At 53.1% G+C, this 27,670-nt stretch overlaps 3 protein-coding genes across 5 annotated transcripts in view; 1 reads left to right on the top strand and 2 right to left on the bottom strand.

Moving 5' to 3' along the window:
• The window catches only part of SLC7A6 (solute carrier family 7 member 6), a 33,408-nt gene extending 18,977 nt beyond the window's left edge, over positions 1-14,431 (bottom strand). For both annotated transcript variants that reach the window (XM_084861080.1, XM_084861081.1), the window contains exons 1-2: positions 14,270-14,431; positions 2,417-2,966 (exon numbers count right to left, since the gene is read on the bottom strand). In XM_084861080.1, the coding sequence (XP_084717206.1) occupies positions 2,417-2,930 (514 nt within the window). In that variant the 5' untranslated portion in view covers positions 2,931-2,966; positions 14,270-14,431. The remainder of the gene's footprint in view (positions 1-2,416; positions 2,967-14,269) is intronic.
• Positions 1-27,670, top strand: part of LOC311610140 (dipeptidase 2-like) — a 564,319-nt gene that overhangs the window by 370,487 nt on the left and 166,162 nt on the right. The window lies entirely within an intron of this gene.
• Positions 17,233-27,670, bottom strand: part of PLA2G15 (phospholipase A2 group XV) — a 42,860-nt gene continuing 32,422 nt past the window's right edge. For both annotated transcript variants that reach the window (XM_084861124.1, XM_084861125.1), the window contains exons 3-6: positions 23,118-23,236; positions 22,307-22,405; positions 21,723-21,947; positions 17,233-19,219 (exon numbers count right to left, since the gene is read on the bottom strand). In XM_084861124.1, the coding sequence (XP_084717250.1) occupies positions 18,708-19,219; positions 21,723-21,947; positions 22,307-22,405; positions 23,118-23,236 (955 nt within the window). In that variant the 3' untranslated portion in view covers positions 17,233-18,707. The remainder of the gene's footprint in view (positions 19,220-21,722; positions 21,948-22,306; positions 22,406-23,117; positions 23,237-27,670) is intronic.

The following is a 27,670-nucleotide window of genomic DNA, read 5'->3' as shown; positions in this document are numbered from 1 at the left end:
TTTGTGCGGGAGACAACCGATGTTTCTCTCTGTCTCTCCCCCTCTCCTGCCTCTCTCTCTAAAATCAATAGAGCTGAAACCGGTTTGGCTCAGTGGATAGAGTGTCGGCCTGCGGACTGAAAGGTCCCAGGTTCAATTCCAGTCGGGGGCAGGTACCTTGGTTGTGAGCACATACCCAGTGGGGGTTGTGCAGGAGACAGCTGATGGATGCTTCTAGCTTTCTATCCCTCTCTCTTCCTCTCTGCAAAAACTCAATAAAATATATATATATTTTTTTTAAATAAAGATTTTTAAAATAATAATAATTTTTTAAAAGTCAATAGAAAAAAATGTCCTCAGGTGAGGATTAACAAACAGAAAAAAAAAGTTCTCAACATTTGCTGGTAGATTAAGGGTGATTTGAGGCTCAGTTAATTTTCTCCTTGATGAATATGTTTTATAATCAGAAAACCATTCCCTTTTTTAGAGAGCTCAGTCAGGCCAGAGTCCCCCTGGCCCAATCCTATCAGATATATAACTGAGTTCCCACCCCCCCTCTTCCCTGGGGCATCTGCGGAGGGGTTCCTTTAACATTTGTCTGTAACAAATGCCTTACAGTGAGGAGGCACAGTGTACGGTACAGCCCTTCATACTCCGGCGCGCTCGGTCTATTTTTAACCCTGAGGATAAATTACATATACTGCCAAGACTTTTGCCAGCAGAGATATGGAAAGAACACAGGATAATCAAGTGTCTCTGGCCACACAATGCTAAGGAACACAGGGAATCGTGGGCCGCTCCGCAGCTAAATAAAACACAAACTCTCCAGGACCGGGGAAATTCACAGCAAGCTCTTCCCCTTCCCGTGACTTCACACAGAATCCCTCCTCACCGCCTCGGAGGGGAAAATGAAAATAAAGAGGGACCCACTGGGATCTCTTAGGTTCTGTCCTCAGAACCCCAAATGCAGGGTTAGAAGCCACCCACCTGCCTCTCACTGGCCCCAGGCAGGACTTGTTTACAAAGTCAGGGCAAAGAAATCTGAAACAGCCGAGACCGGTGTGGCTCAGTGGATAGAGAATCGGCCTGCGGACTGAAAGGTCCCGGGTTCGATTCCCGTCAAGGGCATGTACATTGGTTGTGGGCACATCCTCAGTAAGGGTGTATAAGAGGCAGCTGGTCGATGTTTCTAACTATCTCTCTCTCTTCCTCTCTGTAAAAAAAATCAATAAAATATAAGAATTTTTAAAAAGACAACATTTCTTAAAAAAAAAGAAAAGAAATCTGAAACACCAAAGGGTGGGAAAAGCCGTGTGGTGTGGTGCCTGGCCGTGACGGTGGCAGGAAGAAGGGGCTGAGGTCCTGGGGGGAGGACCACAACCTAGAGGAGCCCACTTCCTCACGGACGCCTTGAAACTGGCTTAAGATAAAAAGCTGGGAAGCAAAATAACATTTTTTTTTTTTTTTTTTTTTTTTTTTAGCAGCATAATCAAGGCCTCATACTTATGTTTTTTTTCTGGGTGAAGTTCTAACCAGTGATATCGATTCCAATCAAAACACCTACAAGACAAATAACGCCAGTAAGGCGTGCACTGGCCCGTCCCAGCAGGGGGAACAGGACTCAGGGAGAGCCCGTCGTGGAAGGAATGTGAGGCTCTAACCGCCTCACACCAACAAACGTAAACTTCTCCCATCCCGTTCGCTCTTCCCCCTCATCTCAGGACCACATGCCTTCGGTGAAATCACTTCCTGAGCCCGGCCGGCATGGCTCAGTAGTTGAGCACTGTCCTGTGAAACCAGAAGGTCACGGTCCGATTCCCGGTCCGGGCACATGCCCAAGGTTGTGGACTCGACCCCTAGCGTGGGGGGAGGGGGGGCTGATCAATGCATTCTCTCTCATCATTGATGTTTCTATCTCTCTCTCTCCCTCTCCCTTCCTCTCTGAAATCAATAAAAATATATTTTATATATATATATTTTTTTTAAATATATTTTATTGATTTTTTACAGAGAGGAAGAGAGAGGGATAGAGAGTTAGAAACATCGATGAGAGAGAATCATCGATCAGTTGCCTCTTGCACACCCCCTACTGGGGATGTGCCCGCAACCAAGGTACATGCCCCCGACCGGAACCGAACCTGGGACCTTTCAGTCCGCAGGCTGACGCTCTAACCACTGTGCCAAACCGGTTTTGGCTAAATATATATATATATATATATATATATATATATATATATATATATATATATATATATATATATATATTTTTTTTTTTTTTTTTTCCAAAAAAGAAATTACTTCTTGAAGAGATATAATACCTCTTTTCCTCCCAGCGAGCAAAACAGGCTGTTCAGTATATAAGGTGCCATTAGCATTATTCAATGAACCGCCACCCCCCACCCCCCAGCCAGCACTCCCCCGGAGCCCTCAGACTTACAGATGCACGCGGCCGCGAGCAGCCGGCAGGCCAGGTAAGGGGGGTCACAGGTGGGGAAGGAGGGCTGGATGATGTAGTTGGCAAAGGTGATGGCGATGATGGCCTGGCTGGTGGGCTCCACGATGAGCAGGGAGGCCCACAGGCGGATGAAGGCGATGAAGCCGCCGAAGGCCTCCAGGATGTAGGCGTAGCTGGCCCCGGACTTGGTGATGGTGGTCCCCAGCTCCGCGTAGCAGAGGGCGCCCACCACCGAGAAGAGCCCGCCGACGGCCCAGACCACCAGCGACAGCCCGAAGGAGGCGGTGTGCACCAGCACGCCCTTGGGCGAGACGAAGATCCCCGAGCCGATCATGTTGCCCACCACCAGGCTGACCCCGTTCAGCAGCGAGATCTCCTGCTTCAGCTGCATGCTCTCCGTGGCCGCCCGGGGCGCCACGCTCTCCTCTTCCTCCCGGGACCGGTTGGCCTCGGCCATGAACTGGTAGGTAGACGCCGTGCTCTCCCTGGACTCCATGGCCAACGGCTCCCTCGCGCCCGTGCGGACGACAGCCTGGCAGGGAACAAGAGTGTGTCGGCGCAAGGCAGGGCCTTGGGGAGCTGCTCCTTCAGACCCCGCAAGGCAGGCAGCTTTCCCTGCCTGCTCTGATGCGGGAACAGCACGCCTCATACACAGGCCCAAAGTCAATGAGCCTGTCTGTTTCCACCACGGGGCTCCGGGCGATGCGTGGAGACTGCTCCCAAGAAAGATGCCAGAAGAGATCAGGCAAAGATACGGAGGCGTCTGCCAACATGAGGTGCCTGGCTGGACGCCCAGGCCAGGCTGGCACTCGGTTTAGCCAGAGCACAGGTTCTCCTGAGACGTAGTGTTTGCAGCTTGAAACCTGCAAACCCGCCCTGCAGAGAAGACCGGGGTCCCGGCACCAGGTTCACACACAGCCCTAGCCAGCCTGAGCGGCTTCTCGCTGTCCGTCCCCAGGGAATCCTGCCCGCTCACCTCCACCCCAGGGTGACTGATTTCTGCAGCATCCAGCCACCTGTGGGGCTGTCAGGCTAGCAGAGAGCGTGAGCCTGTGGCGGGAAGGGCCAGGAGGGTGCTAAGACAAGGGCACATCACTATTGCAGAGACGGGACCAAGGAGAAGACCCTCATGAAGATACACCCCCATATGTTGCTCTTTCCAAAATACCCACCTTACTTCCTCCATTGCTCTGTGCCTAATTCAGCACCTTTCTCTCTCCGGAGTGCCCAGAGAGGGATAGCATAATAAGACCAGGTGGAGAAAGAATATTCAGAGGGGCATTCTAACGTGGAGCTCATCTGCTACGGGCTTATCTGCTTCTCTCCTCAGCACGCCCCTCACTGCCACCTGAGTCGCAAAGAGATTCTCCCAGAATGGGATCCAGAAGTCTCCACACCCAATCAAAGCTGTAAAGTTCCTCTTATCCCCCGATCTGGTTTTGGAAGGCATCCTAAAGGGAGATGCGCGCGCGCACACCCACACACGCGCGCACACACACACACACACACACACACACGCATGCACGCATAATACCACCTTTGGATTAGAGTTGGGCCAGTCCAGAAACCTCAAGGAAGCTGGATCCTACACCAGCCTACCTACGAAGGACCCAGAATCTGTCAGAGGAAGATGCCACCTTCTTGACCCTCCACTCAGCACGGCCTTCTTCCCCCCCCCCCCCCTCACTTCCTGTGCCCTGGAGTCAAGAATTCAGATGCCCTGCTCCTGACTCTCCTTCGGGAGAAAGGAATCCGGTGGGCCCTGTAATCCCACCCAGGAATCAGTCCTTCAGCGGCATGGAGGTCCTCCCATGGAGAAGAACGGAATCTCAAACCAAGCATGAATGAATCACTACGCCTCTGATCTGCTGCACAAAATGCATGTGCCAGCGTCTGGCCTCAACGGCGCTCAGCGCCAGGGAATCAGGGCCTTCGAGAGGGAGCAGTTCTCAGGCAAAACTCCACTCGCCACAGCCTCACCCCAAACTCCTGCCCTGCCTATCCCAGGCCCCTTTCAGACCACAGACCTGAGCCCACGTGGAAAATAAAGCTCCTCTGGCTCAGGGGTTGAGCATCGATCTATGAACAAAGAAGTCACAGTCTGCTTCCTGGTCAGGGCACACGCCTGGGCCGTGGGCTGGATTCCCGGGGTGGGGCGTGCAAGAGGCAGCTGGTCGATGCTTCTCTCTCATCATTGATGTTTCTGGCTCTGTCTCTCTCCTCCTCCCTGAAATCAATAAAAATATGTGTGTTTTTTTTAAAAAAAGAAAAAAACAACAAACTCCTTTGGGTCATACGTAAACCCTCCGCCACTCCCAGAGGAGTGAGCCGGGCTACCTCTGACAGGGCCTGGCTGGAAGGAGGCACCACTTTCGCTCCTGGCACCACGCCTGCAGCTTTCCCTATGCGGGCACGTGGGAACTCATTTGTTTGCACGTGTCTGCCAGGTGAGGCCAGGCAGGAAAACAAAACAAGGAAATAGCCGAGGAGCCTATATTCTCACGGTCTAGGCCAGAGAGACCCGGGCTGCTTGTTCTATTTGGACCTCTGTGTGGGTTTGCTATTTCCCAACGCCGACTCCTGTCCTACAATCTAAGTCAATTCTGACGCTATCTACCCCGAGATAGTATCAGATTCCACAGGTTAGGGCTCCGTCCCACAGACCTGCCCCCACTTACCACTTCAGATGCCAATCACAAGTCCAGGTGGTTACCAGTGCTTTTGACTGACTGGCTGTAAGTTGGGGGTTCCTACTACCCTCTCCTTGAGTTCAATTAATTTGCTAGAGCAGCTCACAGAATTCAGGAAAACCTATTAGATTACCAGTAGAGTAGGGGTCCTAGCAGCTGCTGCCGGCTGCAGGTCGAGCCTTCCTCCCTTCACAGGTCGCCTGCCTCTGCCTCTGCCTCCAGGGCCTCCCTCCCTTCCCCCAGCTGGCCCCGCCCCCGGTCCAACTCCCAGAGGAACTCTCAGTCAGGAGACAATCTGCATACTATGTTCTTATTATATAGGAAGGTTCTAACTGAGGTTTTTCTCCACAGACCTCAATGGAGGCTCATGAGAAATACTAGACAGGCCAAAACCGGTTTGGCTCAGTGGATAGAGCGTCGGCCTGCGGACTGAAGGGTCCCGGGTTCGATTCTGGTCAAGGGCATGTACATTGGTTGCGGGCACATCCCCGGTAGAGGGTGTGCAGGAGGCATCTGGTCGATGTTTCTCTCTCATCGATGTTTCTAGCTTTCTATCCCTCTCCTTTCCTCTCTGTAAAAAATTAAAAAAAAAAAAAAAAAAAAAAATATATATATATATATATATATATATATATATATATATATATATTTTTTTTTTTTTTTTTTTTTTTTTTTTTTAAAGAAAGAAATACTAGACAGAAGACCAGAGAAAGCCTCGCAGCAGTACTAGTCTGAAGAAAGCAGCCACTACTCTGTGAAGAATACAAAGGTCTGCCTGGTCCATTCTCTAAAGAAGGAAAATATTGCCCAGCTGGTGTGGCTCATGGTCGAGGATCAACCCAAAAGGTCACCAGTTCAATTCCCGGTCAGGGCACATGCCTGGGTTGTGGGCTAGATCCCCGGTAGGGGACATGCAGGAGGCAGCCAACTGATGATGTTTCTCTCTCCTTTCCTCTCTGTAAAAAAAAAATAATAATAATAATAAAGATAAAAATACTAAACACCTGGGGAAAAGGCAGCACACTGTCACTACCAAAATAGCTGAGGCAGAAAATTCAGATCCAGAGGTAGAGCCTTAGAGGTGTCCTACCTCTGGGGGCGGAGGAGGGTCACCCAGAAAGATCCATCCACACCCAGAGCCAGGGAATCAGGGCCTGCCAAGACCAGGCTGAACCAAAACAACTGTAGCAAGTACCCAGCAGCAAGACTACTGTGGGAGGTGGTGCCTCGGGCACAGGGGCAGAAAGGCTTAAAGCTGAAAGTGGAGCATAAATACAGGAGGAAAAAAAAACCCTCCCTCTAGCAAACCTGACCCTACGCCTTCGCTTTCAGTGCACAAAAGAAAACCACAGCAACAACAAAACCCAAACACAACTCACCTCCTAACCAACTCAAACTTCTACACTAACCGCCTAGTAAAAGAAGAGGTACCTTCTTCCCAGAATGAATGCTATGCACCTACACCTGGCAATCAATAACAAACTACAAGCAACGCACAAAATAAAACAACAAAAACAACCCACCATCGAGAGGCAAAGTAATCAACAGGATAAGACTTAGAGATGGGTGGAGACAGAGGAGGATCCAAGATGGCTGCTCGGGTATACACCTAGCCGCAGCAGCTCACAACAATTTCAAAGGAATACAACTAAAATGTAGAGTGGACATTGCCCAGAGCTACAGGTAGTCGACTGACTGAAAACTCTACAATAGGAAGGAGGGAGAAAACCAGAAGGAAAATCAGAGGAGCTGAAAAAAAGCCTAAGGTACGGAGACATGCGGCGCGCTCGCACGCACGCGCGCGCGGAGAGGTCGCAGCCGGAGAGGAGGAGAGGGCTGGGTGCTGCCTGGCGTTCCCTAGCAGGAAGGAAATAGAACCCCCAGCCTGGGCTGAACCCCCGAACCGGCAGCGCTGAGCCCCAAGTTATGTGCCAGACCCTGGGGACCCAGGCTCCGGCAGGGGGAGACAATCCCGGGGGACGGCGAAATGCGGGGACCCCGGAGTCGCGCGCACATGGCGCGCAGAGGACTGAATGTTGACTCTGATGCTGGATTACCCTAGCCGGAAGAAACAAAGCCTCCGGCGGCAGCTCTGAGCCTCAGTCCAGACCTCCCCGAACTCCAGGTCTGGGCCAGTCCCTGGGGACCCAGGCTCGGGCAGGGGGAGACGGGGCTGTGAGGTGGAGTCCTGGGAGCGCGGCGAAAGGCCCAGCCTCCGGAGTCGCGCACACTGTGCACAGAGGACAGTCTGTTGACTCTGATCCTGGACTCCCCTAGTGGGAGGGAGAAAGAAAGCTCCAGACTGGAGGAACGCCACGAGGAGCAGGAGCCCCTGCCGGACACCGGCCAGCTGGGCGCCAGCAAGGAGCCGGGCGACGGGGCCCCCAGTGGGGGGGGTGCCCCTGAGCCTTCGACTGCTGAGCGCTGGCAACGGAGCCAAGGACGGGGGCTGCTTCCTGGGCGGCGCCGACCCCGGCAACAGGCTGGAGCAGTGCCGGAGCCCGCGGAGAACAAAGGGGTGCCACAGGCCAACCTGCTGAGCTCCCAGGACAAGGAGGAAGAAACCAAAGAAGGTCTCAATGTGAAGAAATCAAGTGAGAGCAAATGATAGTAAAATTACTTAAGAAAGAATACAAAGAAGATCTTGAAAAATCAAAGACTAAGTCAGAACTCAACGCACCAGCCAACATTGCAACATAAATGCGTTTTGTTGTTTTTTTTAAAAAAAGAAAAAAAAAAGAAGAGAAAAAAGGGACAGAATGTTGGAACAGCGGCGACCAGGCCTAGAGTGGCCAGGCACAAGGCAGTGGCAGCTGGGCCCGGAGCAGCAGTGGCCAGGCCCCAGAACAGCAGCAGCCAGAACAAGAGCATCAACGGCCAGCACTGGAGCAGCCAGACCTGGGGCAGTGGCAGCCAGGCCTGAGGCAGAGGCGGCCAAGCCCAGGGTGGCCAGTCCAGGAACACCCAGACACGGAGTGGCTGGGCCCGGAGAAGCCCGGCCCAGAGCAGCCGGGTTGGGAGCAGCCAGGCCCAGAACAGCAGTAGACAACCACGAAGAATCCAGGCTGGGAGCGGCCAGGCTCGGAGCAGCCGGGTCGTGTGCGGCCAGGCCCGGAGCAGCGGCGGCCAGGCTGGGAGCGGCCAGGCCCGGAGCAGCTGGGTCTGGTGTGGCCAGGCCTGGAGCAGCGGCTGCCAGGCTAGGAGCGGCCAGGCCCGGAGCAGCAGCTGCCAGGCTGGGAGCAGCCAGGTCCGGAGCAGCCGGGTCTGGTGCGGCCAGGCCCGGAGCAGCGGCTGCCAGGCTGGGAGCGGCCAGGCCCGGAGCAGCCGGGTCTGGTGCGGCCAGGCCCGGAGCAGCGGCTGCCAGGCTGGGAGCGGCCAGGCCCGGAGCAGCAGCTGCCAGGCTGGGAGCGGCCAGGCCTGGAGCAGCCGGGTCTGGTGCGGCCAGGCCCGGAGCAGTGGCTGCCAGGCTGGGAGTGGCCAAGCCTGGAGAAGCGGCTGCCAGGCTGGGAGCGGCCAGGCCCGGAGCAGCCGGGTCTGGTGCGGCCAGGCCCGGAGCAGCGGCGGCCAGGCTGGGAGCGGCCAGGCCCAGAGCAGCCGGGTCTGGTGCGGCCAGGCCCGGAGCAGCGGCTGCCAGGCTGGGAGCGGCCAGGCCCGGAGCAGCCGGGTCTGGTGCGGCCAGGCCAGGAGCAGCGGCTGCCAGGCTGGGAGCGGCCAGGCCTGGAGCAGCAGCTTCCAGGCTGGGAGCGGCCAGGCCCGGAGCAGCCGGGTCTGGTGCGGCCAGGCCCGGAGCAGCGACTGCCAGGCTGGGAGCGGCCAGGCCCGGAGCAGCCGGGTCTTGTGCGGCCAGGCCCGGAGCAGCGGCTGCCAGGCTGGGAGCGGCCAGGCCCGGAGCAGCCGGGTCTGGTGCGGCCAGGCCAGGAGCAGCGGCTGCCAGGCTGGGAGCGGCCAGGCCCGGAGCAGCCGGGTCTGGTGCGGCCAGGCCAGGAGCAGCGGCTGCCAGGCTGGGAGCGGCCAGGCCCGGAGCAGCCGGGTCTGGTGCGGCCAGGCCAGGAGCAGCGGCTGCCAGGCTGGGAGCAGCCAGGCCCGGAGCAGCGGCTGTCAGGCTGGGAGCGGCCAGGCCCGGAGCGGCCAGGACCGGAGCAACCGGTCCCAGAGCAGCCGGGTCGGGTGCGGCCAGGCCTGTAGCAGCAACAGCCAAGTCCAGAGCAACTAGGTCGGGAGCGGCAGTGACCAGACCCGGAGCAGCTGGTTGTGGAACGAACCAGAGCAACAGAGGCCAGGCCCGGAGCAGCCAGGCCCGAAACAGCTCGCTCCTCGCCTGTACCTGCCCACGGCTGCCTCTCAGACATGGCTGGAAACTTTTGCGGGAACTTGAGGGTCTGCTGAATCAAGTGATGAAGGCTTAGATCTGGATGTGTTGAGTTAGTATAGCGCTGGGGTGTTGATCTGTAAGTGCCTTGGGTGGGGCCTGGATGAGGCTGGTTGACCTATTTGGAAATGTCTTTTGTGTGAAGTGTATCATTGGGCATGTGGAGGTATTATTGATATGAGATAATGCTAAGTAACAGATTTACTATCTGAAAAGGGATTTACTATCGGGGAAAGGGAGGGAGGAAGAGACTGAACATAAACTGTGCACCTATGGATGAGGACAATGGGGGATGGGGAGGGGGCGGAGGGTGGGGTGGGAACCTGGTGGAGGGGGGAAGAAATGAGGAACCTTTGTAATAATATGAACAATAAAGATTGATTTGAAAAAAAAAAAAAAAAAGACTTAGAGATGACCCAGATATAGAAATTATCTACAGGGAAATTAAAATAACTATGATTATGCCAAAACCGGTTTGGCTCAGTGGATAGAGCGTTGGGTCTGTGGACTGAAAGGTCCAGGGTTCGATTCTGGTCAAGGGCACGTACCTTGGTTGAGGGCACATCCCCAGTAGGGGGTTTGCAGGAGGTAGCTGGTCGATGTTTCTGTCTCATCGATGTTTCTAGCTCTCTATCCCTCTCCCTTCCTCCTGTGGAAAATCAATTTTAAAAATTTAAAAAAGTGCCGAAACCGGTTTGGCTCAGCGGTAGAGCGTCAGTCTGCGGACTGAAGGGTCCCAGGTTCGATTCCGGTCAAGGGCATGTACATTGTTTGCGGGCACATCCCCAGTAGGGGGCGTGCAGAAGGCAGCCAATCAATGCTTCTCTCTCATCATTGATGTTTCTATCTCTCTCTCCCTTCTCCCTTCCTCTCTGAAATCAATAAAAAAAAAAAAAAAAATTTAAATCAGCAGGCAGGTTGGTCAATGGGAAAAAAAAAAAAAAAAGAGGGACATATGTTACACTTTCAACAATAAAGACTGACAGTGCACTTTCCCTCCCCAGACCACACCCTGCCTTTCCCGTCTGTTCCCCTCCTTCCCCTCAAAAAAAAAAAAAAATACAAATAAATATTTAATGAAAAGTAAATAAATAATTACATCAATAAAATAAAATCAGCAAAGATCCAGAAGAGCTCAAAATGGAACGCCCCAACATAGCTCTTGTCTAAGTAGCTGCCTGAATTCTGAGAGAAGTGAGACTGATACCGGCAATAAGACTGGATGCAGGAGACGGGGGCAGGTCAGGGGCCGTAGACAGATTTCCAATGGGGAGAACTCAGCTTTGGCTCCAACTATCTGCCCAGGATCAGAGCTCAGTTAGGAACCTGCCCTGAGGGACTGTCAGGACACATTCCAACCTGCTCATCGGCCGGCCAGGGCCTTAATCCCCTCCGGCATCCAGGCCCCTACGGTCCGGTCACACTGGATTACCTGCCGTTTCCTAAACTCTGGAGCCTGCCACACACACACATCTTTGTTTGTACTGAGCCCTTTAATTTTATTGACTTTCCACAGAGAGGAAGGGAGAGGGATAGAGAGCTAGAAATGTCCATGAGAGAGAAACATCGACCAGCTGCCTCCTGCACACGCCCACCGGGGATGTGCCCACAACCAAGGTACATGCCCTCGACCGGAATCTAAACCGGGACCTTTCAGTCCGCAGACCAACGCTCTATCCACTGAGCCAAAATGTGGACTTTAAAATCACTGTCGAAGACAACTTCCATTAAATCACTCAGTGTACCCTGTAAGTCCCTGTCTTGAAAAACCAGTATTAAACCCCACTTTAAGGACACAACGTAGCTTCCTAGCAGGTTTCTATCCTATTTTCCCAAGCTCCTGCAGCAAATAATAAAGGAATTCACCAGACCACTAACATTTACTTATGAAAATGTAAACATAAAATAATTAAATGCAAATTTTCAGGGGGGAAAAGGGCTCTTTCAAAATTCAATTGCGAAGAATATTTTACAAGCTGGAGTTTAAAAAAACGCTTTTATAATTGATAACTATGAGGGGGGAAGATACCAAAATCTTCATGGTGGTAACACAGAGGACTATTTTTTTTTTTTTTAACTTTCTGAGTCTTAAAATTTTCCACAGTGAGTATGCATTAATTTTTTTAATGCTTAAACTTTAATATATATATTTATTGTACTTCTATCAAATAACAAAGAGTATGTGACTCTTTCTTTCCGTTGGCCTTTTCACATGGGATGCCAGAAACCTCACGATTAAAATCCAGCTCCAATCTCAGGGAATACATACCCTTACTTTTCAACCATATTTGCTGTCTCACCTTTTCCATGGCTTTGGTTTTCCATTTCTTTCTCTAACAACCTCCCTGCAAGACCGTTCCTTATAAACCACCACAATGCCTCTTGAGAAAGAGATCACGTACCCTGTACTTTATTTATACAACAAAGTCTCCTCACTAGTATCGTGCTCCTGTACCTAAAACTCTTTCCAGACCTCAAAGATCCGAGGAGGTGTGTCTGAGAACAGAGCAACAACATTCACCTGTGAAGAAACGAGCCACCTCATCCTAAGTCAGGGGTCTTCAAACTACGGCCCGCGGGCCACATGCGGCCCGCAGAGGAGTCTGATCCGGCCCACCAGGTTTTTTGGGCAGTGAGCGAAGCCGAGGTGTTACAGTAGGAATTAGTAGTTCATATAGTCTGGCCCTCCAGCTCTCTGAGGGACCGTGATCTGGCCCCCACTTTAAAAAGTTTGAGGACCCCTGCGGCCTAAGTGAAGAAGATAGTCTCCACACCAAGGCCTAATCCCACTTGTCTGTCTTGGCCATTTAATCTCTGCAACAAAGAGTAACAGGTAATTCATCAAAAAAAGAGCTAGCAAGCAGCAGCCCCTATTTATCTTTGTAAATAATAATAATAATAATAATAATAATTTAAAAAATCCAAGTTTTACAGGCACTCAATCACTGAGTCCAACTTGCAGGAGCGTCACAAAAGCAACCAGCCTAAAGGAATCAGGGGACTAGACAGCTGCTGCTCCCATGTCCCGTGCGTGTCCCCAGATCATTTGCGTCCCCTTCGGAGAAATTATTCACATCCCGGAGACAGAGGTCAGGAAATTTCCTGTACCAAGAAGTGCCAGGGAGGTTGGTCACAGAACTGGTATTTATTTATTTTCGGTCTGCCATAAAAGTCCACAGCAGCCAGTCAGGGAAGGAGGAAGATAGAAGATAAAAAAAATAAATAAATAAATAAAAATCGTGCTTGTGGTTTTCCACCTATTTATCAGGACAGGAAAAACAGATATAAAAATATACGGGACGGTCTGAGAGCCCAAAGCCGGGCACGTAAACCCATGAGCGCACACGGGACCTGAGCTATCTCAGGGAGCACCCGGCTTCCACAGGCCGCCCCCCCAGGTCTCCGCCCCGGAGCAGCCCGCAGAGATAAGCCCCCCATGGCCCGCGGGCAGAGATAAGCCCCCCATGGCCCGCGGGCAGAGATAAGCCCCCCATGGCCCGCGGGCAGAGATAAGCCCCCCATGGCCCGCGGGCAGAGATAAGCCCCCCAGGGCCCCCAGGGGCAGAGATTTCTTTCCCGCGGAGGGCGGATTCCCGTTCGCGAACCCCGCGCCGCACGAGAGGCACTCCAGAGGCTGTTCGTTACATGCCGATTCCTGCTTACAAGGACCATTACACGGGCCGGCTGTTTGCGCAGCGCTTGGAGGAGAATTCTCACCGTGTTTCACAAACGCCTCCTCCCGCTGTGACAAGAGATGGGCAAACACCGAGCAGGAGGCGGAGGCCCCGGAGAGAACCCTGACGGCCGGAGGAGCGCCCCTGCTCTTCCCGCGTCCGGCAGGAGGGCACGCTAAGCCGGCCCCCTTCCTCCCCCGCACCCCTTCCCCCCGCACCCCCTGCCCCCGCACCCCCTACCCCCGCACCCCCTGCCCCCGCACCCCCTGCCCCTGCACCCTCTCCCCCCCCGCGCACCCCTCGGCACCCCCCGCTCCGCTCCCGCCCCCCCACTCTCAGCCTCGCACCCCCGCCTCCTCCGGCTCGGAGCGCAGGTGCTTTCCCACCTGAAGGTTTGTTTCCTTTTTCCTTTCACAGTCCGGTCCCCGCAGCCTCCGCCCTCACACTCACTTCTTACACACTCAGTCACCCGCACACTGAGGGTCACACTCACACAGACTCTCTCTCTCACACACACACACACACACATTCACACTCACACACTGGGGTTCACACACACACACATTCACACTCACACACACACTCTGAGGGTCACACACACACACTGGGGTTCACACACACACTGGGGTTCACACACACACACACACACACACACTGGGGTTCACACACACACTGGGGTTCACACACACACACACACTCACACACACACTGGGGTTCACACACACACACACATTCACACTCACACACACACTCAGAGGGTCACACACACACACTGGGGTTCACACACACACTGGGGTTCACACTCACGCAGCCTCACACACACACACACACACACACACACACACACACACACACGGCCTCCAGGGGTCCCTCTCGCACGCGGGGTCGGGCTCAGCCGCAGCGCCCATCACGTGGCCCGGCCCGCGCCCCACGCCCTTCCCCGCGCCCCGCGCCCCGCGCCCCGCGCCCCGCGCCCCGCGCCCCGCGCCCCGCGCCCCGCGCCCCGCGCCCCGCGCCCCGCGCCCCGCGCCCCGCGCCCCGCGCCCCGCCCCGGGGAGTTCCGCCCACAGGACGCGGCCCCGCCGCCCGCCCGGGCCGTTACCTCGCTGCCGCGGCCCCAGGATGCTCGGTCGCGCCGCCGCCCCCGCCGCGCAGGCCCCGCCCCGCCACGTCACCGGCGGCCCCGACAGCGACCGCGCCGCCTGGGACCCGGCGCCGCTCCTCCGGGCCTGCGGGCGGCCGTCCCTCACCCGGCCCGGCGCCCACGTGTGCGCTCCCGGCCTCTGCGCGCACTTGGCAGCCGGGCCCCAGGGCGGCCATGCCGGGCCCCACGCGGCCGGGACCTGGCCCGGACACCGTGCCCAGCTGGCCAGCCTCTCCCCGGCGCGGCCCCGGGTCACCCCAGCCTCCCCTCGGGGGACTCCAGACGGGACGCTCCCCGCGGGGAGCTCCGGCCCCCACACCCTGCAGCCAGGGGACCGCAGACAAGGAGCTCTGAACGGCCTCCTCACCTGCCTCCCAGCCAACCCTCCACAAGTCCCAGGACTTGTCCTCCACTGGTAGAAGAAGCTGGTAGAAGAAGCATCAGGAGAGGGCTGCTTTGGCTCGCAGGGGAGTCAGAGGAAAGGGATCTTGGAGACAGGTTCAAGGGGGGAAGCCAGAGTGAACGGCAGCCGCCCTTTGTTCCCCTGGTTGCAAGTGGGACCCTGAAGAGTTTAGGAGATGCCCGCCTGAGAGGGGAGAAAGGCCTGGGAGAACACACCCTGGGTACTTGTCGTGGGGGTTTTCAAGACTGAGGGTTCACTGACACACTGTTACAGCAGCCCACCAGCGGAAAGCCCACTAGGTACCCAGTAAGTACTGAGTCAGACGGCCTCCAACACCATCAGTGTTCCCCAGGGTCTATTTACTCATCCCCATTCTTCATGTACTTACTCATCCCCATTCTTCAGACAAGCAAACCGAGGCCCAGGGAAGTCAGAGTAATACAGGATAGTAAGAAGCTAGGACAATTCCTTGGCGAGCGGAATGCGGCAACTGAGACAGGCAGCTGAACACACTGGCCAAGCACTTTATGGCCAGATACAGAAGGTTACCAGGGTGGAAATCCCTGTTGCTTAGCAATGGCCAAAAACACTGGTGCTGGACTTCGTCCCCAGGGTGGTCTTTCCACCCCTGGGTGTCCCTGGCCATGCGGGCTAATCCCCGCCCCCCTCCCCCCCCCTTTCCTCCCTAGCGATAACAGATGACATTAGGCCTTGGTTGTATTTCAGCTCTAAGCCCATAAAAGCAGCAAAACCAGGTGCGCGAAGCCAGGACCAGCTGCGATAACCATTGACCCTCTGTTCCCGGCGCCAACCAACCAGCGGCAACCACGACCCTGAGAGTATTCACTTAGAAAAGCTGGTGACTATTCTATTCCCTAAGACCTCTCTCCTAAACTCTCAGCCTCTAAAACCCAAGCCCCAGGAATCAGCACCCACTCTTCCTCCCGGGAGCAGGCCCGGTGCGTCCCCTAAGCTCTAAGGGACCCGAGACTTGCAACAATGAGGCCTTTCTTCTGGCTCCTCAGTGAGCCGACAGCAGCCCCGCCTGGCCCAGTTCTTTCTCCTAAAGTTCCTAGAGAGCAAAAGCAGCCACGCCTGAGTCTCCCTCCTGTTTCTGCTTCTCTCCTAAGCCCTTCCTTATTTCGCTGCCCCCAGCTTTAATAAACGTACTCTCAAAATCACCTGGGATCTTCTCTCAAAATGCTGTGACATCTTTCCTGCGTGAAGTCGAGGCCCTCACTGGGGCAGTCCCTGTCTGGTAACAAGGAGAGTCCACAGGCTACATGGCTGTGCTGGCAGAGCTGAGAGTGGAACCCCAGCCTGCAGGTCCTGAAGCCTGCTCTGGTTCCATGCTCTCTCTGCAGCTGGGAACAAAGGGTGGCAGTTCAGCTGAAATGGTCAGGGGTGCAGCACGGATGGGTGAGTATCAAGGCAGAGCTGGGAGGCAGGCCGGGCAGTGCCTGGGGGTGAGGGTCTGCTCCCTTTCATAGTGTCATCTTTTTGCCAAGGCCAGCGATGCACCCTCACCCTCTCTGGACAAACGCTTCCTCCAGGTTTGGCCAATAACGAGTGCAGTGGGAGGGTTCAGAGCGCCTTCTAGTGGCCTCCGGCATGTATCAAAGCCTAAAGCCCAGGCTGGCCCTGTCCTGTACATAAGAACTAGCGCTCCCACCACCCTACCAGGCCCCTGGCTGGCTCTGGGCTCTGCACTAGAGAATTCAGGACTGGGCCCCATCCCTATGCATGTTTTCCTGTATCAGACTCTGTCTTTATCCATTTCCACTTGGTCCCCAATCTCTCAGTCCATCTCTACCCATCTTGACCACACCAGTCTCAGCCTCCCTCAGTCTCACTCTGTCCCCTAGCAGGACAGATGAGCTGAAACAAAATAGAAGGATGGCATCCTAAAAAGAACTCTAGGTTCGAAGGATGCCGAGACCTACAGGCTGAGCGAAAAGAGGAGGCTGGGGAGCGGAGTCCAGCCTGGGGGACCTGCAGTATTGTCTCTGGTACCCCGATCTGGGGTGGCATAGAAGGCCCGCTGACCAGGCAGGAGCAGGAGCTGCATTCCAGAAGGAATGGTTCAACCCAAGCTGGTTTGGCTCGGTGGATAGAGGCGTCGGCCTGCAGACCGAAGGGTGTCAGGTTCTATTCCGGCCAAGGGCACATGCCCAGGTTGCAGGCTCAGTCAGTAGGGGGTGTGCAGGAAGCAGCCGATCAATGATTCTCTCTCATCATTGATGCTTCTCTCTCTCTCCCTCTCCCTCTCTGAAATCAATATATTTTTTTTTTTTTTAAAGAATGTTTCAGGTCCTGGTTCTTAGTCCCAGGAGGGGAACTAGATTCCAGGAGAATAAAGCCCAAAGTGGTGCATAGGAGCCTCGCTTCGGTGCTGAGATAACCCACCGAGACCGCAGGAAAGACCTGGCCCCTGATTACCTGCCCTCAAGCCCTCTTATTGCCCCTCCTCTAGCTCCCTCCTCTCACACTCCGATAGAGCATAGGCCAGGCAACTTGACAGCATCCAGAATACTTTTATTGCCATAAGACACAGCCTGCTCAGAGCCCGATCCGGGGGCCCACCACTCAGGAACAGAGAGAGACAGATGCTGGGTACGTACACAACAGAGAAAATCCGGGTCCAAAGAAGCCTGTGGGAGGGCAGCACAGTCCAGCCTGGTTGTGGTTTTGGGCCCTCACCCCAGAGGCTAGAACCAAGTCTTGGCCTATAACCATTGCCCCCTCAGAGACCACTGCCGAAAGGCAGATACAGACTCTCCAGCCCTGCTCTCATAGGAAGACCCGTGCCAAGCATGTCAAACTCGCAGCCCGCAGGCCGCGTGCCTAGTTTATTTGGCCCGTGTTAGCCTTTGAGTTTGACATGCTTGACCCACGCAGCATCTGGGGGCAGACAGGAACCCCGCAGGGGGGACTCCAAGGCACCTGACTCTCACGGGGCCCACAGACGTTCCTGAACTAGTCCCTGAAGACTACGCACCACGGTGCTGCCTGGTGGAGGTAGGTGCTGGGCAGGGTAGGCAGGAGCCCAACCTCCTCTCAGCCCTGTGCCGGCCCCCTGGGGTCCTAGAGGAACCCTATGGGGAAGCTCGGAGTCACCTTGGTCTGCTCTTGAGTTCTCTTTCTTCATCAGGATCTAAGAGACCATGGCACCGAGTCCTGCTCTCAGCCCTGAATAGGGTGAAGGGAGCCAGCATCGATACTGTCAGCCGGCAACAGCCCAACTAGGGGATCAGAGCTCCTGGGACACAGCCTGCAGATCGGGGGGGGGGTGTGTGTGTGTGTGTGTGTGTGTGTGCTGCCCAATCCTCAGCTAGGCCGTTCTTGGAGGTGAGGGAGGTAGGAGTGAACGCCCCACAGCCTGGGAACCACAGAAAACCCAGCCCAGCCCTGCCTGCAGGGGGACACGGGCTGCCCCCAGAGAGCCACACTTAGGCTGCTGTGCAGCGAGGCCTCAGGAAAGTCAGCAGCTCCAGCTCCCCGTGGCCAGGGGCAGCGGTACCTGTGGCCAGTGTGTGGGAAGGATCACCCTAGGGACCAGGGAGCCCGTCGCTGGGACCGCAGCTCAGTAACATCCCTCACAGGAAGCCTGAGGGGCCAGGGGGGCCTAGTGGGCCATGTGCAATGGCCACAGGAGTAGAAAAGGAACACATGGACCCTGAGTTGGGGCATTGGATCCAGGTGCAGCCAGTCCACCTGCCGCCGGTCCTGAGGTCACAACGACTCCATCAGCAGCAGCAGCAGCGTTCTCTGCATTCAGAGTCCCTTGAGCGAGGCCAGACTATGTCTTCCTTGCTCACTCCCAGAGAAAGGATAAGACACGGCCCTTCCCAACAGCAGATGTTTCATCACCCGAGACCTTGTGTGGCCTTGGAAGGTCAGTTACAAACCGCTAACCTTACGGGCCATGGCCGCCCGGGGAGGTCCAGGAGCCGCTGTGGCCATGCCGTCCCACAGCCCTGCCTGGCACCAGGATCAGGGCCTCAGGAGCAGGAACTTCAGGTAGGCCAGGGTAGTGGCGTTGGCCAGCATCTCGATGTGCTCGCTGCCCGGCAGCTCCTGCAGGGACACCTGGTGCTCCTGGTGGCTGCGCCAGGCCTGGCACTGCAGGGCACTCTCCAAGTTCACCGTGCCGTCGCCGTCGCCAAAGTAGATCTTGGGGTCGCGGTCCGGGAAGCTCTCGTAGGTGAAGGAATCCGGGGTGGGGACGCCAGTGCCGTAGAGGCAGTGCAGGGGCACGCCGGGCGGCACCGCGGCTCCCACCAGCCCCTCCGTGTCCTGCCGCATGAGCCAGCCGTCCTCGAAGCCGATGTCCTGGAAGAACTGGCGGTAGTCGCGCAGCGTGTAGTTGGCCGTGGGCGTGCGCACGAAGACCTTCTCGGAGGACCAGGTGTAGTTGTAGGGCAGCAGCCAGCTGGTGGAGACGGCGGTCCGCTGCTGCTCCCGGATCTTCAGGGGGCTAATGACCGGGATCCGGTTGTTGTCCCCTAGGGGGAAGAGGGCCCCCCCGTCAGTCGGTGCTCAGGAAGGCAAGCTGGCTGGGCGCCACGTTCACCACCGGGGCTCCTGCTGGACCCCAACCAGGGCCCAGGCAGCACACCAGCCTCTCCAGTTATTATGACTCCCATGCCTGATCAACCGAAGGACTTGTGTGCATACATATGGGCCTGGCCAGTGGCCACGGACAACAGAGGGGTGGGGTGGGGGGGAGGGCATATGTAGGGAGGGATTTGGGATGGGATTGGGGGGGATGAGGACAATTATGTGATACCATAATAAAAAAATAATAATAATAAATTGGGAGATTAAAAACAAAACAAAACAAAACAAAACAAAACAAAACAAAAAAAACAACTCACATGCCTGCATTACCGTTGTTTCCCTGTAGATTAGCTACCTCTGGGAAGCACCCAACCAAGACTTGTTTTTCTTCCCTTCTGCATTTCTTCACCAGGGATTTAGGCAACACACACCCACAAGATGAAATATCGCTGGGCCTGTGGGCACTGACCTCACCCAAGGTGAACCGGCATGCTGTCAGTACAGAGGCACACGCCTTTTTTTTTTTTTTTTTAAATTACAATGAGTTATGTAAATACTTTTCTTTTTCTGGGCTTAGAATTTCAGCCAGCCAGTCCTGCCTGTGGCTGACTTGGTCAGCCAGGCCCCCAGGCAGATCTGCAGAAGAGAGCAGGAGTCCTTCAAACACAGGAATGCCAGCAATACAAACACACCCAGCAGCCAGTGAAACTCCCAGGGGGTGAGCTGGAACTCGGGAATGGGAGCCGCCCGTCACTCTACCTCTCGGACTGACCACAGAACCACAGCTCTGCCTGGCGGGGCCTGGCTACCCACCTCCGGGGCCATGACTATCACCCTTCCCACCTAGTCCTGCTCCCAGAGTGCCAGGGCCTGAAAGAACAGTCTCCCAGTATCCGAGGCAAAGCCAATCCAAGGTCACTACACGGACAGACGCTGGGTCTGACCTGATCACAGCAACCAGTTGGCCAACAAGCAGATCAGGCAGTGCCGGTGACTTGAGGAAGAAAGCTCACCAGATGGTTGGCACAGCCCTGTGAGCAGTGACCTTATCAAAGGTGAACCAGCAGGTTGCCAGCCCAGAGGCACAATCCTGGCTTATGGCTCCTAAAGTGAGGGGCCATGGGGTCACATGGGGCAGAGGGAGGGAAGTCCTATGACTGTAGTTGGCAGATTCTGACAGTCATGAAAACGCAGGTGGCCCTGGCTGGTGTGGTTCAGTTGGTTGGGTGTTGTCCTGTGCACTGAAAGGTTGTCAGTTCAATTCCCAGTCAGCACCCAACCAAGGGTTGTGGGCTCGATCCCCGGTAGGGGGCATGCGGGAGGTGGCTGATCCATGTTTCACTCTCACATGGATGTTTCTATCTCTCTCTCTCCCTCTTAAAAAAAAAAAAAAAAAAATCAATTAAAATATTCTTCTCCAGCCAAATCCGATTTGGCTCAGTGGATAGAGCATCGGCCTGAGGACTGAAGGGTCCCAGGTTCGATTCCAGTCAAGGGCATGTACCTTGGTTGCGGGCACATCCCAAGTAGGGGTGTGCAGGAGGCAGCTGATGGATATTTCTAACTTTCTATCCCTCTCCCTTCCTCTCTGTAAAAAATCAATAAAATATATTTCTTAAAAAATAAAATAAAATATACTTCTCCCATTAAAAAAAAAAATCAATTAAAATATTTAAAACAAAAAAGATAATTCAGGTAAATCGGGGAGAAATGGAATGGGGAAAAAGGTGTCTTTCCCAACTGCCTAGCAAGCAGGCCCAAACAGATCTGCACCTGCTTCCTCCTTGTGTTGCCAACAGAGGTTCTGAGCTGCTGCACATGGAGGTGCAACTCATAAACAGGAAACTGCCATCCAGCCTTCCTTCTCTGGGGCAGAGGTGGGAATGAGAGCGTGAGTATGAGGATAGGAGAGAGGGAGAAGGTTCCCCTCGAAGAACTATGGGTCACACCGAGCTAGGCAGCCAGGCCTGAGCACAATGTGTGCACACATGTGCACAAGCAAGCACTGCATGGCCAAGAGCTATGTCCACGCACACGCTGTAAGAAACTTACACAGAGCCGAAACCGGTTTGGCTCAATGGATAGAGCGTGGGCCTGCGGACTGAAAGGTCCCAGGTTCGATTCTGGTCAAGGGCATGTACCTTGGTTGCGGGCACATCCCCAGTAGGGGGTGTGTTTCTCTCTCATCGATGTTTCTAACTCTCTATCTCTCTCCCTTCCTCTCTGTAAAAAATCAATAAAATGTTGTTTTTTTTTTAAATCAATAAAATATATATTAAAAAAAGAAAGAAACTTACACAGATAACAAAGGTCCTCAACTAGAGAGGTGACATTGTTTGGAAAAGAATACCATTCTGGAGAAAGAAGGGTTCCCCAGGAGGACACTGAGGGAAAGAGAGGGCCACCCCCCAACACCAGCCCCCCACGCCGGGCCAGGCAGTCTCTTACCTGAGGCCAGGACGCGAAAGGTCTTGGCCACGCCCCCCCAGGGCGCACCCAGTGCCACGAAGGCACGGATGTACTTGTCCTTCCAGGCCTGTGGCTGCCGCTGCAGAAAGTAGAGCGTGTACATGTTGCCCATGCTGTGGGCGACCAGCACCACGGGGCCCCCATACAGCTGGTGCATCTCCTCGATCATCTCCCGGAGGGCCAGGAAGTAGGGCCCATTCTCATCTGCAGGCCAGAGCCGGGCGGGCGGGAGTCAGGCGGGAGTCAGGGTCCTGGGGCCTGAACTAGGACCGTTTCTCAGGCCAGACCCAGGACTAGGAGAGGATGCTAAAATTCGAGTGGGAGTGATATGGTTTCCCCTCCCGTTCAAAGAAGGCAGGAACCAAAGGGCTCCTTTTCCCCCTCTTCAGATTCACTCTCTCTCTCTGGGGCTCAGAGGCCCAGACATCCTGGGGTGACGGAAGGGGAAAGACAGGACAGACTGACCAGGAGTAGGGGAGAGCCCAGGCCGATGGTGACTGTGACCCCCCCCCCCCTGTCGCCACCTCCCAGGACATCAGGGGGAAACGGGGGCGATCACTTACTTGGAGCTCGGCGCCAGTCATAAGGGGCCCCCCGGACGTCCTCACCCCTTGTGTAGCCCCAGCTCACAAGGCTCTCTACCATGGTGTGGAAATAGGAACCTATACACAGAAATGCATAGGATTAGTCCTGACTGGTGTGGCTCGGCTGGTTGAGCGTTGTCCCATGTCCCATGCACCAAGAGGTCACCAGTTCGATTCCTGGTCAGGGCACAAGCTGGGTTGCAGGCTTCATCCCCAGAAGGGGGCGTGCAGGAGGCAGCCAATCAATATTTCTCTCTTTCTCCCTCTTCCTTCCTCTCTAAAGTAAAAAAATAAATAAATAAAAATAAATAGCCCTAGCCGGTTTGCTCAGTGGATAAAGCGTCAGTCTACGGACTGAAAGGACCCAGGTTTGATTCTGATCAAGGGCACGTACCTCCGTGGCAGGTTCCTTGGCCCTGGTCAGGGTAAGTGCAGAAAGCAACCAATCAATGGGTCTCTCACATCAATGTTTCTCTCTCCCTCTCCCTCCCCCTCCCCCTTATACTCTCTCTAAAAATCAATGGAAAAATATCCTCTGCTGAGGATTAACAAAACAAAACAAAAAAAGAGAAATGCATAGGATTACAAAGGGTACTGCCAGTGCCAGCCCGCCACCTATAACATGCCTGCCAAGGCCACTGTGACATTACTGCAGGGAGGCCCCTGAAGGCGTGCTCTCTGCCCACACTGATCAGAGAACCGCTCTGCCTTCAACTGCGTGGTTCCTCCCACAGCAGGAGTCCAGGAAACCTCCAGCCTCATTCCCCAGAGAGCATGAGAGGCTACATACCCACACTGCTTTTGCTGGGATCCAGGAACTCCAGGGAGAAGGTCTGCCCAAAGCCGGGGACATGCACATCCACCCCATCGGGAAACTGGGTGGCCCGGGACGTCCTGTTGTAGACCAGCCTGTCAGGAGGGAATGAACACTGAGCTGGTGACCCAGGGTTGGCACTGAATTGGAGTCCCAATGCTGCCCTGTGTCCTGAGCCACACTCCCTTCTCATTCTCAGGTTTGGTCACTTGTCCAAGGAGACCAAAAGGTAACTGGGCGTTCAGAGCTAGTCACTGAAGATTGCTTCTGTGGACTGTTCTGAGCTAAGGACAATTTTAGCTGCCCCTCCCTTTAACTTGAAGCAGGGTCCTTGCCCATAATAATTACCATTAATTAATTATATGCTAGGGCAAACTTCTATTTACTAAACACTTGTTCTTATCATTCTGTAATGATCCATTAAAACCCCCAGGGCACCTTACCTCAACCCTAGCTCTTCTATCTTATATACCCTCTAGAGGCCCAGTGCACGAAATGCAAGCACATGAAAGGAAATTAATTAGAAGAAATATTTTAATATCGCTATTCACCCTTTCTCTGTAATAGAAGTGTCAGAGATGAAAGAAAATTAGTAAAATATATTATATATGAATATATAAACTTATTAATAAATAAACAATAACAACATGATATAAAAACAATATGATAAAAACAATGACTGATAAATTGATTAAACTTATTTTAACACTAAGGCCAGAGTCAGATGGGACTAATCAATTCTTAGAATCAGAACAACCTCTCCTCCGCAGATCCTGCTAATACATCAGTTTCAATTACGTTAGATCGAAATCTTTTTCTTTTTAAAAAAATATATATTTCACTGATTTTTTTACAGAGAGGAAGGGAGAGGGATGGAGAGTAAAAAACATCGACCAGCTGCCTCCTGCACACCTCCCACTGGGGATGTGCCAACAACCAAAGTACAGGCCGTTGACCAGAATCGAACCTGGGACCCATCAGTCTGCAGGCAGACACTCTATCCACTGACCCAAATTGGCTATGACAAGTAGAAATATTTTGATAATAAATCTAGTACCATTACAAAGACCCCATTTACTATTAAGATTTCTCAGTAACATGATGATTGCACCTACTTTCAATTCTAATTTATGACAGGGCATTCCCAAAGGAGTAATACATTTAATAAATTGGATGGGAAAACTTTCCTTTTCGGCATCACCCCTTGAATCTAGTATTATTGTCAATTACACTGCCTTCTCTGAGTCTTAATGCAATATCCGTTCCCCAGCCTTTCTCACCACGTGGGAAAGGAATAGGATACGTCACTGCATCTAAGGTAGGAAACAGGATACTGGTTTGTTTCATTTCAGTGGCATTGGGATTATCGGAATCTGGTTTGCAATGGATGAGCAAGGCCCTTTCAAAAGGAGGTCCTCCATCTGCATTTCTGAATATGAAGGCAACTTTGATTACACAGAGATAATTATATCTACCCAGATCACTGTTAGGATAGTATTTAATCATCAGTTACTTCCGTGTGATGCCACCGCTTTCTTTCAGCTTCAGAATGTCAACAAAAACAACCAAATTCACTATCAATAACGACAAATCAAAATACATGCGTGCGGCAGAGACTGGTTTGGCTCAGTGGATAGAGCATCAGCCTGCAGACTGAAGGGTCCCGGGTTCGATTCCGGTCAAGGGCATGTACCTTGGTTGCGGGCACATCCCCAGTAGGGGGCGTGCAAGAGGCAGCTGATCAATGACTCAACGATGTTTCTAACTATCTCTCTTCCTTCCTCTCTGTAAAAAATTAATAAAATATAAAAATAAAATAAATTAAAAAAAATAGGCGCCAGCAAGAGCTTTATATGTATTGCACATGTGCGAGTCAACTTAGTCTTTTATAGATATAGAACAAACCTGCTTAATTAGACCTGCTTTCTGATGTAGCTAAACTTTTTCCAGCCCAGTGAAGCACCCCAACTTCTCTTTCAGGTAATTGTCAGCAGTAAGTAGCAACCCCAAGCAGATTATTATTGTAGATCAGGCAGGGAGAACAAAGGGTAAAATATTTAACTGCAGCAGTGTTTGACTATATTCTGCACAGTGAGAAACCCTGAGGTCATTTTCAAGGTCCACCGTTTCTTACTTCTTTTCAGTTGGGTCAAGTTTCTAAATCTCCATTTTCCAACGAATGAAAAGAAAATAGGATTCCACCGAGTCTCCTTTCTACCTACTCCAGGACTTCTGTGAGGATCAAATGAGAAGAGGCACGGAAACTGCTTCACAGACATTTGGTTACAGTGTAAGGTGTTTAGACCTGAAGCTAGTCCTCACCGGGGAGAGGAAGCCAGATGTTGTTACCTGGACAGTCACAGTCAGATACTCAGCATATTAGCCTTTTATATAAATAGATGTTCCCTTTCTGTCTCTGACTCTCTCATGTATGTGGGGTTCCCATACGTACATATATATTAAATTCAGTTACCGGTATTTTCTATTTGATTAGACCAGCCAAAAGAACCTTGAGAGTAAAGTTTGTTGCTCCCCAACATAACAAAGCAAATTTATAAAGCACAGATCAGAGTGAGGACTCTCTCCAAGGCCTACTTTAAAGACTGACCCTGACCTGACCGGTTTGGCTCAGTGGATGGAGCGTCAGCCTGAGGACGGGAGGGTCCCAGGTTCAATTTCGGTCAAGGGCACATAACTTCATTGCAGGCTCCTCCCCGGCCCTGGTCGGGGCTCATGCAGGAAGCAACCAATCAATGTGTTTCTCTCACATCGATATTTCTCTCTGTCTTTCCTTCTCTCTCCCACGTTCTCCAAAAATCAATGAAGAAAAAATATCCTCAGGTAAGGATTAAAAAATAAGTTAATTAATTAATTAAAAAAACAAATAAAGACTGACTCCGCAAACCCTAGATGGATCATTTGGTAAGAGCATCATCCTTATACGTCAAGGTTGCAGGTTCAATCCCCAGTCAGTGCACATAAAGAATCAGCCAATGGCCGAAACCGGTTTGGCTCAGTGGATGGAGCACTGGCCTGTGGACTGAAAGGTCCCGGGTTCAATTCCGGTCAAGGGCATGTACCTTGGCTGCTGGTACATCCCCAGTAGGGGGTGTGAAAGAGGCAGCTGATCAATGATTCTCATCATCAATGTTTCTGACTCTCTATCCCTCTCTCTTCCTCTCTGTAAAAAATCAATAAAAAATATATATTTTAAAAAATCAATAAAATATATTAAAAAAAAAAAAAGAATCAGACAATGAATGAGTAAATAAGTGGAACAACAAATCTCTCTCTCTCAAATCAAATTTTTATAAAAGCGGAGCCCAGGACACTTCTCCTTGATGTCACCCACCCCAGAATGCAGGCCTTAGATCCGCTTGGGAGAGGGAAGCACCAGGCCTGGCTCTGCCATGAACATCACACTTGCCCCCAAAAGGCAACCGAACTTCACAGACTCCCATCGCTCCATCTCTATGGATCCAGCTCCTCCGAGCCACCACATACATACCAGGCAAAGGAGATGATGAGAGAACCAGACAGAGAGCCACCCCCAATCTCAGTGGCTGCTGTGTGGGTAGACAGACGAAGCCTAGAGAAATGATGGGGCAACAGGAGGAAGGCCTTATGCCAAACCAGGAATCCGCTCTGGCCTTCCCGATAACAAGGAGGCAAATGTGCCTAAGAAAACACAAGCTACACAAACAGTCCCTGAGCCCCACCCCGTCCTAAAGATTAGCTACACAAAGCTGACAGGATTCCCAACATTAACCCAAATAATAGGTCCTGGTGACCTACTCTCTCAAGGGCAATCTGTAGGTCACCCCATTGGCCACTCAGCAAAGTGCAGAAGATTGTTCTGGAAAGCCAAGGTAGCTCCGTGCCGGATGGAAGTCAAACAGTCGGAGGAGCAATGAAGGCAGATAAGCCCTTCCTGGTGTTAGCCAGCGCCTCCGATTGGCAGTAACTGAGACCACGTCTCTGGTACAAAAATAGAAATGCAGCTCAACAGCCAGAAATGCTCTGATGAAAACACACACAGAAGAGGAAAGAGTCCACAAAGCAGGCATCTTAAACAACGGGAAGGGGGCGGTGCCTGCAGAGACAGCTAGTGCGTCTCCAAGAAAAAAGTTTAATTTGTTAGATTCCATTGTGCTGGAACGTTTTTTTTTGTTTGTTTTGTTTTGTTTTGTTTTGTTTTAGCACCAGCTGGATTCCAGGTTCTACCCCTATAAAGACAAAAGAGACAGAGTCCCTGCCTCAGGGAGCTCAGTCCGAGAGGGAAACTTAGCTCAGAGTCATATAATTCTGGGTCTGAATCCTGCTTTTGCCCCTTATTAGCTGAGTGACCCTGGCAATCTTGTAACTGATCTGAGATTCCAAATGTCCTATACTATAAAACTGGTTCATAAACAGCACCTCTTTCATAGAGTTGCTGTAAGACTAAATGAGCCTGGCCGGTGTGACTCGTGACTCAGTGGCCAAGCCAGGAGGCTCAATTCCAAGTCAGGGCACACGCCCAGGTTGCATGC

This window comes from Pipistrellus hanaki, assembly GCF_964339955.1.
Source record: "Pipistrellus hanaki genome assembly, chromosome: 15".
NCBI lineage: Eukaryota > Metazoa > Chordata > Mammalia > Chiroptera > Vespertilionidae > Pipistrellus > Pipistrellus hanaki.
Note: the sequence above shows the minus strand (reverse complement) of the source record. Positions and strands in the feature narration are given on the sequence as shown.